Below are 19851 nucleotides of genomic sequence, written 5' to 3'. Positions count from 1 at the left end.
ATTCCAGAAAACAAAACAAAACAACAACATAGAAATGATTTCAAAACGATTTTAAACCTTTATATGCGCACTTGCTATTTTGTTAACGGTCATGGCTCCTTGTTCACTTGGGACATAAATTTGATAACTGTTAACTCGTTTATTATTCTCTATTTATCAACCGTCATAGTCTACATGTAAAATATACACTAGTGAATTGGTTTCGTAATTTGTGTGCAACAATTAGAATAAGGTCATAATGGAATGTATTACCCATATCAGATGCGGATCTAGGTGGGGGGGAGGGGGGGGGCAGGGACCCACCCACCCCCCTAAATTTTGTGACAGTTATAATTTTATTATATATTAATTTTCTTTTCTTTTTACGATCCCCTCCAAACCTCCCCCAAAGTTCCATTGGCATTCTGCTTCATGTCATTGGGGCCCCCACTAAATGGATTTTTTGGATCCGCCACTGCATATTGTAAAAATATCGTGGTATCAAAGTGATATGTCAAGTGGGACGTAACACTTCGACATCACACGATGACGCCATTGATTGGCGCACTACAACCTTACAGGAACGTCAAGTAAACAAGTTGAGTGATACAAATTAAGATCGATTATGGGTAATAAATAGGATATTAAACTCGCTACCATTTCGTATCATGTTTATGTGCCTTGTGAAATAATATCCATTGTCACTCGCTAAAGGTAGTACTAAACCAAATAACTTCCGGCTGGGTAAACTTTTGATAGCAAAGTTAACATCACAAGTCCTGTGATTGGTGATAAATGTGAGTGTGTTGGTTGTAAAACAAAAATAGTTTCATCTGGGGAAACATGTATGCAATTTTATTTCATCTAGTACTACTGTGTCAAGTAGCCTTGTGCTTTAAACATGTATGGGATACCTATGAAAAAAAGTACTAAAATTTTGTGCGGAACTAGGGTAGTGATAGACGCTACCTGTTATCTCTGAAAAGAACATCTTGACTCCATATTTTTCTGGTTCACTTTAAGGATGAGAGGTTGTAATATTTATATCCATGGTGTTTATGTCGACTGATACGCTGCAGGAAGGAGTTTTAGCCACATATGTTACTATTGTTGTCTATGGGATTTGATTTGGTAGTATATAGCTACATGTATAGACAATTGAAAATTATTTCACTCGGGACATAAACATGAAACGAAATGGTAGCTCGTTTAATATCCTATAAATATTTGTATTACAATAACAATAATTGTAATTTTATATGCGATTTGTTTTATCACCCGTTATATTTTCTTGAATAAAGTAACAACGCTTCTTCTATTTATTTATTTATTTATTTATTTGATAGTTGCATGTACAGTGTTGTGCAAAACGTATCTATATACGACATTTTGAAAACTTTTTCATGCATTTTTACGTTTTTGTCCATTAATTTTCCTGATTTCGGCCAATTTTGTGGAACTTTTAAATCAAGGAAAACAATTATCTGGCGTTTGCTCTTGACAATATTTTAAGCATTTTGTGGTGCATAGATTTATAGTGATTTTGCATATACTGTATCAGGCCTCGAAATTCGGTGTTAAAAGGGCAGGCTATAATAGCCTTTAAAAATCGAGGAAATGAAGGGCATCAAGGCTAACCTAAAAGGCACAAAGGCTACGTTCATACATTTTCAAAGGGCACCAAGGCAGTTTTTTTTAGGAAGTCAATTTAACCAGGAAAAATCCTTGATTTGTAATTCTGTTAAATTGGTCATTGATCAATAAATCAAAGTATTTTAGTGGTGTCATTAAACAAAACAGTATTTTATTTTTTTGTGGTGTCCTTAAAGACAACTTTGGTGGAGAGAGATTATGACGTATCTGGTCTCCTTGAACAAACACTGCTGCTGTTCCATCTCATTACAGCAGGTAATGGATCAAAGTCCACTGGTTTCGGACCATCTGAGCAGATTCTCAGAAGATGCTCCATAGTGCTCAATTTCAAATTGAGTCGCCAGTCTCCCAGTATTCTCTTTATGCAGGAGAATTGCCTTTCAACTTGAAAGGTAGAGATGGGTAAGACCAGAACGATTTGTACAAGTTGGAGGATGTTTGGATACAGATTTTGTTTTTCAGTGAACATTTCCCCCCATATTGCTGCATATGTCATGGTCTTGTGATGTTTTGAGAGATCCAACTTCAGCATCATCCATTCCCCATGTACCGCATTGGCATCACATTGAGAAGACAGGATATGTTCAAAGTGGTCAATCAGTGAATCCACATCGTGGTTCCCATATGTGAAAAGATCTCCCTGTTCAGTTGGCAAGTTGGCGGGATCAAATATGTCAGCTGCCATCAATATGTTGGCTTGAATAAATGTAGCGAATCGAGATTCAATACACTCAATGATGTTGAGAATTAACTTGGTATGATGTTTTGCAAAGTCTGTCATGGTGTTAGCACCTGATGATAGCGTCACACCTCGGAATGTGTGTTGATTCTCTTCAGTTGTCTGACTGATTACACTGCGCAGCTGTCTTCCATATTGGGTTTGTTTTGCTTTCAGAGATAGACAAACAGCTTCAATCCTGGTTCTTACATTTGAAACTGCCAAATCATCTTGTTGCAGACAGAGAGAGAGTGAAGCTAAGTCTTCTACGAAATCTTGGTATGCAGCAACATGCAAAATGAATTTGTGTGATTTAAGGATTTTTAGATAGCCATTCATTTTTGCTTGATCTGCTGGTTTGATATCCTTTCTTTGCCCAGACGCCATGTCTTCGAAGTGGCACACCAAGCAGGTGTAGTCACGTTCAAGTGTTTTTAATGCTTTCCGGCGATGATCGATCCAACGAGTGCCCTGTGTCCTGCTTGGCTTGACAATATTTTCATTCATCGACTCGGATAAGCGCTCCAGTTCTTTCCATTTCTTGGCTGATCGTCTGTACATATAATAAAGGTGCATCATCAAGTCATCCACCTAAAATGAACAAAAAGTATATATATGTACAATTATAAAAATGTAATGACACACCAAACACATTTTAATCTACGGTTATATGGCATCAGACATATGGTTGAGGACCAAACAAATAATCAGAGACAGGAAATCCACTGTCATCACTTTTATTTTGACTAGCAGCAAGGGATCTTTTATATGCATTATCCCACAAATAGGATAATATATACCACAGACTTTGTTACCATTCTGAAGCACTGTTTGGGATGGAAAAAACAGAAAATGGATCCATCGAGGGGGTTTGATCCTTCGACCCAAGCACCTCAGACAAGTCCTCTACCAACTGAGCTCAATCCTACCCCAATTATGCAATGATTCATTAATTTCTAAATCTTTATTGGTGTATTCTAAGATGATTTTTGGACACTGTAACTCAGCGGTTATGTAATATTAAATATAATACACAATATTGAACAATCTGTAAAAATCATGTGAACAAACTTCTGGTTACCTAAGATTTTGAAATATTATTGGACGTCCCTAGAAACTTAATTAAGAATGTAAAATGTTGATAGATTTAAAAATTATGACATTTTTTCATTACATTATTACAAATCTGTCTAGTGTTTCTGGGTGTTTATTTGTAAACATTAATACTTGAAATATTGTAATATCTAGACTATTCTATGTTCATGGCCATAAAGCATCCTGTAGAGATGTAGGTCCACTCTACAAAACAACTTCAGTAATCGTAAACATAAGCATCATCTGTTGATATAATATTATATGAATATTAACATATTAATAAGTTAAAAATTATTTACTGTGTCTTTGTAATAGGTTTCCTTGAAAGCATCTGACAAAGCCAATTCCAGTCGATGAGCCAAGCAGTGTATCATTTTTATCCAAGGCATCTCATTCTGCAGCTTCTTTAAAAACCCTCCTTTGGCCCCAAAGTTAACGGAAGCACCATCTGCTGCAACTGTGACACACAAGGAGGAGCGATCCAGCTTCATGTCCAAACACTTTCTATCCATGGCTTCCTTTATATCATCTGCTTGACCACTCTCTGGTTCACATATTCTGAAATAAAAAAGTTTGTTTTGTTTAACGACACCACTAGAGTACATTGCTTAATAAATTGTTAATCATCGGCTATTGGACATTTGGTAAATCTGATGTATAGTCTTAGAGAGAAAACCTGCCATATTTTTCCATTAGTAGCAAGGGGCCTTTTATATGCACCATTCCACAGACAGGATAACACATACCACGGTTTTTGATATACCAGTCGTGGTGCACTGGCAGGAACGATATATAGCTCAATGGACCCACTGACGGGGATCGATCCCAGACTGACCACGCATCCAGCGAGTGTTTTACACTGGGCTACGTCCCACCCATTTTCTGTAATATGACATATAATTATAGGCAGGTCAATCAAACTGAATCTGTAGTACAAGCAGCCTGTGAGAACTAGCTCTATTGCAACTATTAGTGTTTTCTATAATATGACATATAATTATAGGCAGGTCAGTCAAATTGAATCGGTAGTACAAGCAGCCTGTGAGAACTAGCTCTATTGCAACTATTAGTATTTTCTGTAATATGACATATAATTATAGGCAGGTCAATCAAACTGAATCTGTAGTACAAGCAGCCTGTGAGAACTAGCTCTATTGCAACTATTAGTATTTTCTGTAATATGACATATAATTATAGGCAGGTCAATCAAACTGAATCTGTAGTACAAGCAGCCTGTGAGAACTAGCTCTATTGCAACTATTAGTATTTTCTATAATATGACATATAATTATAGGCAGGTCAGTCAAACTGAATCTGTAGTACAAGCAGCCTGTGAGAACTAGCTCTATTGCAACTATTAGTATTTTCTATAATATGACATATAATTATAGGCAGGTCAGTCAAACTGAATCTGTAGTACAAGCAGCCTGTTAGAACTAGTTCTATTGCAACTATTAGTATTTTCTATAATATGACATATAATTATAGGCAGGTCAATCAAACTGAATCTGTAGTACAAGCAGCCTGTGAGAACTAGCTCTATTGCAACTATTAGTATTTTCGTAATTAATTCATAAAAGGAAAGGAATATTTGTATATATATATATATATATATATAAGGCAGAAATGTATCTTTTGTATCATACATAGGATACACAGGACAGTGCATACCACAGCTTTTGAAGTGTCAGTCATGGGGCATAGGTTGGAATGGGAACCCCCACATGCACACCTTCCGAGTATTTCTATGGTATTCAGTCTTATTACACATTGTACCTCAGGTGAGTGCTCCTCCACTGAGATTCATACTGTAACTGACCTTTATAAAACAAAGTGAGAAAAATTAAATTCCACTCGCCCTAAAACCTTAATTGTTGGTTTGCCGTTCTGTAGTAATTTGATGCTAATTACTTCTTTCTCAGCCAGAGTTTTGTCTGTGCTTCCATCAAACATAATAGAACAATAGAAAGGTTTTGCTTGAAATAGTTCTTGTACTTCATTTGTCATTGTCTCACCAATATGCTCAATAAAATTTGTACATTGTTTGTCATTGAGGTAACTTGTCCCAGTGTCTACCCCATGTTTATTTTCCATGGCAACCATAGTAGGATAAAATGTAAAAGGCAACTCGCATTTTGCCACAGTATATGCTATGTCAAAGAGTTTACACATTCTTGATTTTACAACTTCATCCATTTTAAGGAATGAGCAGGCAATTGTATTTCTCTCAGTGTTCTTGTTTTTTTTGGATTTTCCATGTGTGACTGCTGTGTCTTTTTTTTTACATTTGAAGTACCATTAATATAAGCTGCAATAAGATCAAACTCTGATGACTGCATTCTCGCCATGTGTTGTATTGCAGATTTCCTTTCGAATGGATGTATTATGGTCATCATATGCTTTCTTGCATGTTTTACACCACACTTTGATTACATGTGTAATATTATGCTCAGTCTTACACTCAAAATCCAACCACTCAAATCCCCACGATTTTACTGTTTCAAGTCTTAGTGTAGTATTTTTCACCTTACATTTCTTGACATTGGAAACATCATCAGCTGTTTTACTAGTATTACTTGCGTTGCTCCTGGTAGATTCCTGGCCTTTGGTTGGACTATCAACCACAGTTACTGTGCTTGAATGTGTCGGTGTACACAACTGACCAGCCTGACTGGATGATGAGGTGGTAGATGGAGTATGACTGAAAGAAAATTATATTTGAATGGCTGGACAGTTATGTTAAAGTTTTAACATTAAAGAAATAAAATAAAATAATCTATAATAAAAGTAGATATGTTAATTTTATCTATTTGTTTGTGAAGGTATCTCCAGAGAATCACTGTAGAATACAGGTACTAAGTTTCAGAATTAACCAATCAAGATTTCTATTTCAGTTTTACAATCTCATTAATTTAAAAAACAAAAAACGTTTTCACAAGTTTAGACATCTTTATTATTTTGTGGAGACTATCAAGAGAATATGTGTATTACGTTTCAGAACAATACAATCAAAGCTTTAGGAAAAGGTATGAATGTTCAGTGTTAAATTATTTGAAATACAAATAATTAATTAAATAAATAAATGTTCAAACCAAATCATTTAGGTTTTTAAAAATTTAATCTTTATATTATTTTTGTTGTACATTCTATATTTAACAATAATAAAAAAAATCCACCCTAATTTCAACTTTTTCTCCAACAAACATAATTGTAATAACAAGATTAACCAAATGACCCATTTAATTACCGGTATAGAATTAAAAAAAAGTGGAGGGATAAATCCCATTCTGTCATGTGACCGTATCCACAAAAACGTAAACATTGTCAGAGGACACCATGTCCATGGCCTATTTTCTTACGTATGTTTTCAGCATTTATGGATTATTTTTCATATATATGTGTGTGTGTTAAATGGAGGTTGAGGGGTGTGTGGGGGCGGGGGGCAGCAGCGATGGTTTTTATACACCCCCACCCCACTTTTTGGCAAATTCTTACGCCGTGCCCTGGACCTAATCACTGGCGTTGTTAGAGACTGGACCCAGACTAGACATGCCTGGACGTTGAATGGATATGAGCGTAACTAATTTGTTTGAAATTGGCATCATTAACACGTTTTCTTAGTAGGTACCACGGTAATTGGTGACACACGAGATCGCATGACAGTACGGTAACGTGTGGCGATTAAACGGCTTTTATTACAAACTGCTAAATACTCTAGGCCTATAGAGGAAAATATATCGTAGTATCGTAACTCCAGTCATCTCATACATTGTAGGTTTATTTTCCAAAAACAACAACGTGCGATCTCGAGAAAACAATCAAGAATTTCTCGATACCACATGCACAGACTACAAGTCATCGCGTTTTTTCCGCATGCAAAGGAGAAGGTCATTTGAAGAAGACGTGGTACAATTTTCGTTGTTGGCTACTGCTTAGGCCTAGTACCCAGAATTGGTTAATATACACGGGTGTAGCCTGTAGGAAGATACAAAAAAGTGGGGTGGGTGGGCACACAGACCCACGTATAAAATTAATATATAAACCATCGATGCTGCTACAAAGTACCCGCTTCCTACGCCAGTGATGTATAGGCCTATCAACTGCTGAGCATGGGTAATAATTAAATAAACGGAATATTCAAGAATAACCACAAACATTAAACAATTCACATTTATTTCAGTGTTTCAGTTAATTGGGAATAAATTAATTTGGGTGATTTTAAGATGGGTCCGTTCAATAGGATAATAAACATTAAAACTATAAGCCCGTCCCAAAGGGAACGCCTTTTTTTTATCACTATGAAATTTACTACAAGTTATTCATTTCTAAGCCGATTGATTTGTAAATTGCACACAAAATTAGTACTGTTTTGATATTTCCAATACACTTTTACTTTTCTTGTTACGTCAAACAAAACTGAAATTAATAGCAAAAAACATTTTTTATAGAATGATGGGACAGACTTTTTTTTATAATTTCAAAATTTGTCATGAACAGCCCCAAGTTCAGCCAGCAAACGTTTGTCTAACGTTCGTGAACTATTTGACTGGTTCTCAATGTGGCCATTTGGTTTATTGTGAAGCGCATAAACCAGTCCAGCGGACGTTTTTCCGCTCGGTCTGGTTGAATGCAGCGGGCATTTAAATAGCTAATAATAATAATAGTAATAATAATAATAATAATAATAATTTTTACCTGAAATAATGAAAAAGTTTTGGCAATTTTTGTCCCTCTTCCTTCCGTTGTTTCTCGGATTCTTTTAATCGTCTTTTTCTTGTAGGCATATTTTGAAGAAGAAAAAATTGCCCCAGGATTCTTTTTCGGCTTTTTACGGTTTTTTTTCGTAAATGTACGATGTTAAACCTTTCGGCAATTTACGGTGGGTATTTTCCCCGTAACGCTGTACGTTTCAACCGTAATTTATCATTTGTTACGTTCGATGTGCAATTCTAATACATGACCAAGAAACTGTATACAAACACTACCAAGGAACATCGAATTCGTGCATGTTTAATGTTTTAAAATAAAAGTTATGGTTGTACAAGTCTTAAAAAAACAAACATACACAAAAGGGGCACCACGGCAGGTAATTAAAAGGGCACGGTTATTCATAGCCGTAAAGTAACTGGTATTTTTTAGGCATCACGGCAAAGGCACCAGGCAGTACGGCAAATGCCGTGGAGCCGTCGTAAATTTCAAAGCCTGCTGTATACTAGTTTGAAGCTACTTGTTATATGTAGTACTAACTAATAACAACTGTGCACGTTGTGTACAGTCCCACACATATTACAGCAACACGAGGCGGTACACGGGCATGGGGGTGTATATGCTGATTTTTTACACGGTACTTGTCAATTAAGAGCACTCCCTAAAATTAGTAGTCTCATGACCCTATCGATATATATATTCTGAAATAGAAATTGTATTTGACTGCATGTAGTGATTAAAGGGACATTCTCGAGTTTGCTGCACTGTAAGATGTTTCCGACTAATCAAATATTTCTACGATTAAACTTACATATTAAATATATTTTCTTGTTTAGAATATCAGTGTCTGTATATTCAATGTGTTTCTGGTTGTCTTAATATTTGTAAGAAGCCCAAACTGGATTTTGTCTTCAAATAATTTTGTATGTACGAAAAAATATTTTTAGGAAATAAAATGAAATTTAACCTAGCTAGTACGAATACTAGAACGATCAAAAACATGTTTAATATACAGCCACTAATATTTTATGCAGAAACATATATTTGATATGTACTCACAGTCGTCAAAAAGTCGATAACATCCTAAAAATTGCAGCATACTCGGGAATGTCCCTTTAATGGTGGTGTATAACCTTAAAGAGACATATTTTATTTTATTATTATTTCTACTAACAAAATGTGTCTTCTTTTTTTTATAGTGCAAACAGGAAATATATAACTTGTATGTCAAAAGCAGGATGCAGCAGTGATAGTTCGTACACAAATTCAATAAAGGCTGCCAACATTGGGATAGACGTATCCTGTAAGTATTGTTACAATAATTATGTCCAGTACAAATAACATTATTATTATTAATATGATGATTATTATTACTATTATTATTATTATTAATGTCCTTCTAATTACTATATTGGGGCGGGATTTAGCTCAGTCGGTCGAGTACTCGTTTGAGGTGCTTGCGTCACAGGATCGAACCACCTCGGTGGATCCATTCAGCTGATTGTATTCTCGTTGCAACCAGTGCATCACAACTGGACAAAGGCCGTTGCATGTGTTTTCCTGTCTGTGGCAAAGTGCATAAAAAAGATCCATTGCTGCATTAGGAAAAACATAGCGAGTTTCCTCTGATGACTGTGTCAGAATTATCATGTGTTTGACATCCAATAGCCGATGATTAATTAATTAATGTGCTCTAGCGGTGTCGTTAAACAAAACAAACTGACTGTTTATTATATTAGCATTATGTGATGGTCGTAGATGGGAAGAAGAGGTTAAACAAAACAAACTGACTGATTACTATATTAGCATTATGTGATGGTCGTAGATGGGAAGAAGAGGTTAAACAAAACAAACTGACTGATTCCTATATTAGCATTATGTGATGGTCGTAGATGGGAAGAAGAGGTTAAACAAAACAAACTGACTGATTCCTATATTAGCATTATGTGATGGTCGTAGATGGGAAGAAGAGGTTAAACAAAACAAACTGACTGATTACTATATTAGCATTATGTAATTAATTAATGTGCTCTAGCGGTGTCGTTAAACAAAACAAACTGACTGATTACTATATTAGCATTATGTGATGGTCGTAGATGGGAAGAAGAGGTTAAACAAAACAAACTGACTGATTCCTATATTAGCATTATGTGATGGTCGTAGATGGGAAGAAGAGGTTAAACAAAACAAACTGACTGATTCCTATATTAGCATTATGTGATGGTCGTAGATGGGAAGAAGAGGTTAAACAAAACAAACTGACTGATTACTATATTAGCATTATGTGATGGTCGTAGATGGGAAGAAGAGGTTAAACAAAACAAACTGACTGATTACTATATTAGCATTATGTAATTAATCAATGTGCTCTAGCGGTGTCGTTAAACAAAACAAACTGACTGATTACTATATTAGCATTATGTGATGGACGTAGATGGGAAGAAGACGTTTGTTTTGTTTCACAACACCACTAGAGCACATTGATTTATTAATCATCGGCTGTTGGTAATTTTGAACTGTACGTAGTCTTTGAGAGGAAACCAGCTACATTTTTCATTAGTGGCAAGGTGGGCATCAACGAGAGGGTGAGATGTAGCCCAGTGGTAAAGCGCTCGCTTGATGTGCGGTCAGCTTGGGATTGATCCTAGTCGGTGGGCCCATTGGGCTATTTCTCATTCCAGCTAATACACCGCGAGAGGTATATCAAAGGCCATTGCATGTGCTGTCCTGTCCATGAAATTGTGGATATAAAAGATCCTTTGCTACTAATGGAAAAATATAGCGGGTTTCCTCTCTAAGACTCAGGGGTAGAATTAAAAAAATTTCAGGGCACAGCCATTTTGGCTTTGGGTTTGAGGACATTTTTGGGGCACCAAGGGCAACATTTCTTTCAAGGGTAGGGCACCAAGGCCACTTTTTGTAAAGTTTTCACTGATGCGAGTGAGAGATGAGGTTCCATTCCACAGGACACACAATGAATGAAATAAAGTAAGTCATGATTTTTCTCTCAACAAACTAGTAATTTTAAGACTAAAACTGTAAGCGAAACAGAAGAAAAACGGTAGTAAATCATTGATTTTAGCCAAATTTGAAAACTAATTGTAATATGTTTTTCAAATTTTGATTCAAACTGGCAATTCACTACAGTTTATCTTAATTTTTCCCTTTTTTATAACCAGATTTACTCTTTATATTTTGAAAAAAAACTTGAAATACACAGCAATATAGCCAGTTTACAGTGTTTTGCCAGCCAAATGGCTTCAGTCGATCACGTGACTCGGCGCGTGACATCACCGTGAAACGTCCTATAAAAAATGTGCGTCTCTCCCATTATCGCTTTTAGATCTTGGCTTTGTAATTCCCTTGTAGCCGGTATTGTTTTTATTTTGGAGCCAATCAACTGCTCAATCAAAAACTCCCTCTTTTAGGGAAATACTTTATTTTATAATTTATACCCTTTTGACCTGAGCACAGAAAAAAATATTTAGTCCTGACATATAAATATTTATATTTCAAAATTTTAATAATAAAAAGTCCATTAATTCAATAAATGATTATTATTATTAAAGCAATAGCAGTCTATTTCGCCTTTTTTCCCACGTGATCTTCCCTGCACAGAACAGTCTTTATAGAGTGACTGCGCAGTTACTTCTCAGCGACCACATGGTTCTCGGATCTGTGGCTTGTAAACAATAACAATATGGCTGCGCCCATCGAAATTGCGTGTCTGAGAGTCGGCAATAATTTCTTTGGATTTCTGTTCTTATGGACGAATACACGGCAAGTGACAAATGCTGCAAAGTTCAATTTAGTTGGTACCAGGCATGAGAAGGGCACTATAGGGCATACAAGGAAGGCAACCACGGCTACTTATGGCCGTGGATACAGTCCAATTTATCGGGGCACCGCGTCCAGTAACAAGGGCACCTACGGCAATAGTCGTAGTGCTGTGGGCCAAAATCGATCCCTGAAGACTATATGTCAAAATTACCAAACTATTGACATCCAATAGCCGGTGATTAATAAATCAATGTGCTCTAGTGGTGTCGTTAAACAAAACACACTTTAACAAACTTGATCGTTGAGGGTTGTCCTTTCTGATTGTAATAGCTGATCTGATTTTAATCAGATTGATAGTTGTCTTCCTTAGTGCGGAGCAGATAATTTTAACCCTTTATCCTGACGCATTCTTTTTGCTAAATTTAAAGAATTTTCACCTGTTCTACATTTCTAGTAATTTTATTAAAATCCATGGGCATTTTAACATTACATTACACCCATATATACCATAATGATCCACCTACGTATTGATAGCATTTTGTAGATGGTTATTTTATTTATGTTACCATGGCAACAGCTGCAAATTTCAAAATACAATTTTTTCATTAATAATTAAGAAAACATGAATAAAACACTACTATTTTTCTTTTAATTTAAGTGTATGCTGTGATTTATTAAGCATAGTGATTGATTTAAAGAAAAAATTAAGCAGACTGCCATTTTTTTCAGAATAATAGGGTGCAATGCACATACTGTCATCAACGCTTTTTTGTAAATTATGAAGATAATGTCCAACATTAACTATTATACATTTTTAGTAATATTATTAAAATCAGTTGACATTTCAGCATGAAAAATTACACACATATATACTCAGAATATCCATCTACGTAACGCTAACATTTTATAGTCAGTTATATTAATTATGTTACCATGGCAACAGCTGCAAATTTCAATATACCATATTTTCATTAATAATTATGAAAACTTTAATTAAAACTAATATTTTTCTTTTAATTTAAGTCTATGCTGTGATTTATTAACCATACTGCTTGATGTAAAGAAAAAATTAAGCTGACAACCGCGTTTTTTTCTGAAAAATAGGGTCATGCATTTTTTGTAAATTATGAACATAATGTCCAACATTAACTATTATACATTTCTAGTAATATTAAAATCAGTTGACATTTCAGCATGAAATTACACACATATATACTAAGAATATCCACCTACATAACACTAACATTTTACAGTCAGTTATATTATTTATGTTACCATGGCAACACCTGCAACTTTCAATATACCATATTTTCATTAATAATTATGAAAACTTTAATTAAAAACTTTTTTTTTTTTTTAATTTAAGTCTATGCTGTGATTTATTAACTATACTGCTTGATGTAAAGAAAAAATTAAGTCAATAACCGTGGTTTGTCTGAAAAATAGGGTCAGATGCGCATTTGGCTATCATCACATTTTTGTAAATTTTGAACATAATTTCCAACATTAACTATTATACATTTCTGGTAATATTCAAATCAGTTGACATTTCAGCATGAAATTACACATGTATATACTAAGAATATCCACCTACATAACGCTAACATTTTATAGTCAGTTATATTTTTTATGTTACCATGGCAACACCTGCAAATTTCAATATACCATATTTTCATTAATAATTATAAAAACTTTAATTAAAAACTTGTTCTTTTTTTTAATTTAAGTCTATGCTGTGATTTATTAACCATACTGCTTGATGTAAAGAAAAAATTAAGTCAACAACCACGGCTTGTCTGAAAAATAGGGTCAGATGTGCATTCGGCTATCATCGCATTTTTGTAAATTATAAACATAATTTCCAACATTAACTATTATACATTTCTGGTAATATTATTCAAATCAGTTGACATTTCAGCATGAAATTACACATGTATATACTAAGAATATCCACCTACGTAAAGCTAACATTTTATAGTCAGTTGTATTATTTATGTTACCATGGCAACACCTGCAAATTTCAATATGCCATATTTTCATTAATAATTATGAAAACTTTAATTAAGAACTAATTTTTTTTTTTTTAATTTAAGTCTATGCTGTGATTTATTAACCATACTGCTTGAAACTTAAGTCGACAACCGCGGTTTGTCTGAAAAATAGGCTCAGATGCGCATTTGGCTATCGACGCATTTTTTGTAAATTATGAACATAATTTCCAACATTAACTATTATACATTTCTGGTAATATTATTAAAATCAGTTGACATTTCAGCATGAAATTATACACATATATACTATGAATATCCACCTACATAACGCTAACATTTTATAGTCAGTTATTTTATTTATGTTACCATGGCAACAGCTGCAACTTTCAATATACCATTTTTTGTTAATAATTATGAAAACTTTAATTAAAATTAATATTTTGCTTTTAATTTAAGTCTATGGTGTGATCTATTAACCATACTACTCGATTTAGAAAAATAATTAAGTAGACAGCCAATTTTGTTTTTGAATAATAGGGTCAAATGCACATACTACCATCAACACATTTTTGTAACTTGTGGACATTGTGTCCAACATTACATAGACACTAAAAATATGTATACTATCTCTATTACTTTATATAGCTTTGTCAAATGACACAAGATTTTAAAAAAGGTATGTGCCCTTTCACTTCCTGTCATTTTCAAATGAACATTATTAATTCTGTTACCATGGTAACCAGTGCAAAAAGAGGAACCGTTTCCCATATGAACTGTTTTAAATGAATTTATTTGAATACAAATCACTGTATAATGATGTAATAATAAGCTCCCAGCTGTTTACAAGAGGAGTGTGAAAATTGTGAATTATGTTACCAAGGTAACCAATGCATAACAGAAAACAAATTTCTAAAAAAAATATCATTTTCAAGGACTGAGAAAAAACAACAGTGTATAGTGACATAATTGTACTATGCTTGTAGAAAAGATATATGAAGCTTATTAATTATGTTACCATGGTAACCAGTTCAAAAATATATGTTACCATGGTACCCAGATCGAAACTGTTACCATGGTAACCAATGCAAACTATTGTTACCATGGTAAGGTATGTAAAACTGGAAACTATTTGCAAGATACTTGCAATAGTGCTTCACACGGTCACAATTGTAATAAAGAAAAAGTAAAATGTCCATTCACCTAAAAAATGTTTTAAACCCAAAGAAACAAACATCAACATGTGAGCCCTAATTAAATATGTACCGTATACATAATGTGTATCAAGTGTTGAACACTTATGCATGATACAAAATAGATCTAAATGGTCACCTGAGTAAATTGCTGACCACAACTACCAAACACATGGAGTGTGGGGCACCCATTTTCCTTTGGGAATTAAAATGACCAAATTTATGGTTTTGGATTTTCCAAATAAATTTTGTTGGAAATGGTCTAGTATTTCTGAAGACATAATAGTTTAAATTCATTTGTGTATATGATAGATGGTTTAATGAATTTGTCTCCTACCTGAGGGGAGGGGGGACAGGGGACACAACATTAACGAAATTCGCAAATTTTTTATATTTTTATGGTATTCCTGGACATGACAATTGGCTTAATTTTCCCCTATCTGTGCCCCACCCTTAGGAGGGGGTAGAATAACCAAATTCACAAGGAAATGGGTCACAGATATGCAATTTCTATATAACTATTGTGAACTCCATCCCCACTTAGGGGACATTCACAAGTTATATACACTGGTCATCTATTTGCCTTTATATATTATTTGAATACTATCCAGGTATAGCATTTCGGGCAAATGAGCTGGCCTAAAACCTTTTCACGATGTATTTCCATCATTTTACTCTGACACAATATTAGTTGTAATCCATGTAAAAATATGTAGTGATTCATTTGCAACCCTATATAGCTGTTCAGGGCTGTAACTAGGATTTAAACAATGAACCAATGAGCATGGAAGGTGCAAGACACCATTTTGCGGTCATTTCTGGGAGGTTACATACTTAAAACATCAGTATCATTGTACTATCAATAAACTATTTTTCTATTATTTTAACAACACACACACACACAGACAGACACACAGACACACACACACACACCTCCAATGCATTCCTCCCACACCAGGGGCGGGACGCAGCCCAGTGGTAAAGCGCAGTTGGTTTGGGATTGATTCCCATCGGCGGGCTCACTGGGCTATTTCTCGTTCCAGCCAGTGCTCCATGACTGGTATATCAAAGGCCGTGGTATGTACTATCCTGTCTTTGGGATGGTGTATATAAAAGATGCCTTGCTACTAATGGAAAAATGTAGGGGGTTTTCTCTCTAAGACTACTAGTATGTAAAAATTACCAAATGTTTGATATCCAATAGCCGATGATTAATAAATCAGTGTGCTCTAATGGTGTCGTTAAATAAAAAATAAAACACATACACCATTGCCTCTACCCGTTAGCTGAGGCCCTGCTGTTTGGCAGTATTTAGCTAATATGAATAATTGTCAGGGGTGGAAAATTAGTTTATAAATGTACTTGTCCTTGGGCAAGTAAAAACTATAAATGTACTTGCCCTGAATTAAACAATACTTGCCCAGATTTTTTATGTGATGAATGTTGAATTTTTAAGTGAATAACAAGAAACTTTTCTGATTTTTATTTGTTTACTTTAATCCACTGGTTTTGTTGAAGTTTCTGGTCCACCTTCAGCCGTATCAGATTCTAAAGACAGGATATGGCGTGTACCATGGGCACTTTGAATCTGGCTAGGCCATTCCCTTATAGCAACTCTAGGGCAGAAATCTCTCAGTGTCTTGGGTCCATGTGTCATTACTGTCAGAGTGTTTTCAAGTGTCTCTTGGTTTGACTAAATTCATATTGGAGAACGTTATCTCACATAGCTGTGCACGGGCTCATTACGAACATCAGCTCAACTAATTTGCAGATTTTTTGCATTAACGCTCGGGAATTTACAGTAAACAGAACATGTCATGACGTTAGCTTCGTGATCGTAAATGACCCACGGAAACTGTTCCTTGCAACTCGGTACGAATTTACGTTTCCGATTTTTGTCATAATTTTTTTAATTCTTTGCTAGTATTGTCTCATTTACCAAGGTCCCTTTTCTTTTTTCACTCGATTTGGGTTTCTGCGTCATGATTAAAAATAAATAAAGGGAGACTATTGTAACACTATTGATAGGCGATTGCACATAACTAATTACAACATGTTATCGATCGTTCGTTGTTTTGTTGAGTAAGTTATTCACTTTACTAGTTAACAGTATTTTAAGACATAAATATAGGTGAGCCACAGAACTTTTCTTAGCTAGTAAGTACTATTTATTAAAAAAAATAATAATAATAATTTAAAAAAAATTCCTTACTTGCCCACGGGCAAGCTGGCGTACCAATATTTGTTGCCCGACCATACAAATTTAGTAGTCAGGTCAAGGGACCTAAAGCCAAAAGGAGCTGCTACATTTGACTCATGTCTGGATAAAATTTAAAATCCAAAAAATAATATTGGAGTGCTCGGCCAAAACGTTAGGGGGATTTGAGCAATTTAGACGGGCTGCCAAAGTAAAGTGTGTCGGACTGTTTACAAAAAAATAAATATAAAATTTTGAACCACGACCAAAAGATTTAAAGTCAAACTAAACCCCTAAATGGAGGTTCCTGTCCTAGGAGAGGTTTGGCGGAACTCATGGCAAGATGTTGGGGTGATCGGACCGGAACCTTGGGAAGAAGTGAGGCAGGTCGATGTAGCACTCTCCCCGAAGTAAGGCTGGGTAGTCTTCCGGAAGTACCAGCCTGATAATCCGATGGACGATTGGATTATCCATGTCTGATTTCAACAGTCCTTGCCGATACACTCCGTTCCGCTGGGACGTCAAGTGAAGGTGTGACTCTTCTCGACGTACTGGAATTGGTACTGCCCTTGACCAGATGGTGTTGGTCTCCAACTCTTGGTGACGTAAGGGCCTGCTAGCTGGGAGGTAGAAGTAAACTCTCCCTTGACGCACTCACAGTACCTTCCAGGCAGCTTGTCGTGGGTTGGGTGTCGGACGGGTCATGAACCGACACTTTCCTCTTCTTGGCATCACGGTCTGCACTAGCTGGCGCAACAACACGTGGAGACGCCGGTGGGCAGGCTGGAAGCGACGTCACTTTAGCATGTGTTGACTCCATCGGCGTCGGTGCTGCAGGGGGAGGGGCCGCCACTGCCAGTTGAGCTGACAGCTTTTTCGCTTCCGAGTAGTGGAGCTGCCGGCTTTGGTCCCCCCGAACCTCCCCTGCCGGTCTCGTCTTCTTTCTTGAAGCAGGAGGGACCACCCCTGGCGGTTGGGCCACCGGGTCTGGTCCCCCATGAGCCGCCTTGGGACGCCTTCTTCTCCTATTGTTCACTCTCTTTGGTCTATTGTTCACGTAATATAGAGTACCGGTAACAATGGCCGAACTCCCATTGTGTTCAACGCGATACTTGGCTAGAGAGCCAAGCTCGCGGAACACAGCCCCTAGCGTGGGGGGGGGGGGGGGGGGGGGGGGGGGGGGGGACCTCGACGTTCATGGAATACAACTGCATCCTTCGCTGTCTCGAGTAGGAATGTGTTCTTTGGTGCACCATTATTAAAGACACATTCCTGAGTTTGCTGCATTGTAAGATATTTCCGACTAATAAATTATTTCTATGATGAAACTTACATATTAAATATATTTTCTTGTTTAGAATATCAGTGTCTGTATATTCAATGTGTTTCTGGTCTTCTTAATATTTGTAAGAAGCCCAAACTGGATTTTGTCTTAGAAAAAAAATATTTTAGGAAATAAAATAAATTTAACCTAGTATAAATATTAAAACGATCAAAAACATGTTTAATATACAGCCACTAATATTTTATGCAGAAAAATATGTCTGATATGCAATTACAATCGTTAAAAAGTCGCTGTTTGTCGATAACATCTTTAAAATTGCAGCGAACTCAGGAATGTCCCTTTAAGAACGGTTTGGTTTGGAGAATGGATGTGTGAATAATGAATATCGATCTTGCTATCACGGAGGGTAATGTGGGTAGCAGTCTGGCTGAAACCAAATATTACAGTTCACATTCACGTGGTTAAGCCATCGGACATGAGGCTGGTAGGTACAGGGTTCACAGCCCAGTACCAGCTCCCACCCAGTGCGAGTTTTAACAACTCAGTGGGTAGGTAGGTGTAAGACCACTATACCCTCTTCTCTCCCACTAACCACTAAAAACTAACCCAGTCCTGGGCAGACAGTTCAGATAGCTGAGGTGTGTACCCAGGACAGCGTGCTTGAACCTTAATTGGATATAAGCACGAAAATAAGTTGAAATGTAAATGAATGCTTTGATCAAATTAAATTCTTTCTCACCATTTCTGATATAACTATTTGAAACCTTAATTGGATAAAAGCACGAAAATAAGTTGAACTGAAATGAAATCAGGCATCAAGCTGCTGTCAGCAGTGTTTTGACTGGTTAAATGAAAGGTCATGTGAACATCGAATAACGTTAGGTTTGTACAATGAACAGAGAAGTAAAGGAGATTTGAATTCGATCATATTACATGGTCATACCCTGATCAAAATCGGGGGGGGGGGGGGGGGGGGATCACTACGTTTATAAACAAATGAAACACTATACAAATTAAACCCTGACATGTGTATGCTCTTTTCTGGAGTAAAAAAAACCCAAGTGAGATTCCCAACTGCTTCCCCTTGCCGCCGCCCACACCCATTTTACAACAAAAAAGCACTACTTTTGCTTGGGCCTGAATTACCACAAAAACGTCCTCAGTGTCAACATGTTACACATGTTTGCAAACCACATGCACTCCCCTGTCAAATTCAGTTTAGTAGTTGCCACTTCAAAGCTGCCTGCCATTAAATT

The 19851-nt window shown here is 36.0% G+C and overlaps 1 protein-coding gene across 1 annotated transcript; it reads right to left on the bottom strand.

Moving 5' to 3' along the window:
• Positions 1-1828: 1828 nt before the first annotated feature.
• On the bottom strand, positions 1829-17784 carry LOC121379695 (zinc finger protein 862-like). The gene is made up of 3 exons (XM_041508346.1): positions 17678-17784; positions 3745-4003; positions 1829-2941 (listed from the first exon to the last, which is right to left on the bottom strand). Exons 1-3 carry the CDS (start codon positions 17782-17784, stop codon positions 1829-1831), a joined length of 1479 nt encoding a protein of 492 aa, XP_041364280.1.
• Between the last annotated feature and the right edge of the window lie 2067 nt (positions 17785-19851).

The sequence above is a fragment of the Gigantopelta aegis genome, chromosome 8, assembly GCF_016097555.1.
Source record: "Gigantopelta aegis isolate Gae_Host chromosome 8, Gae_host_genome, whole genome shotgun sequence".
NCBI classification, from domain to species: domain Eukaryota; kingdom Metazoa; phylum Mollusca; class Gastropoda; order Neomphalida; family Peltospiridae; genus Gigantopelta; species Gigantopelta aegis.
This window is presented reverse-complemented; position numbering and strand designations above follow the sequence as displayed.

What these genes read in the sequence shown, in the direction of transcription:
- LOC121379695 (XM_041508346.1), bottom strand. Translation starts at nt 17,784, where the DNA reads ATGGATAATCCAATCGTCCATCGGATTATCAGGCTGGTACTTCCGGAA. An exon ending in CTGCCTCACTTCTTCCCAAG is followed by an intron (nt 4,004 to 17,677) that starts GTTCCGGTCCGA and finishes TTTTTATTTCAG; the next exon opens with AATATGTGAACCAGAGAGTG. An exon ending in AAACCTATTACAAAGACACA is followed by an intron (nt 2,942 to 3,744) that starts GTAAATAATTTT and finishes TGTTCATTTTAG; the next exon opens with GTGGATGACTTGATGATGCA.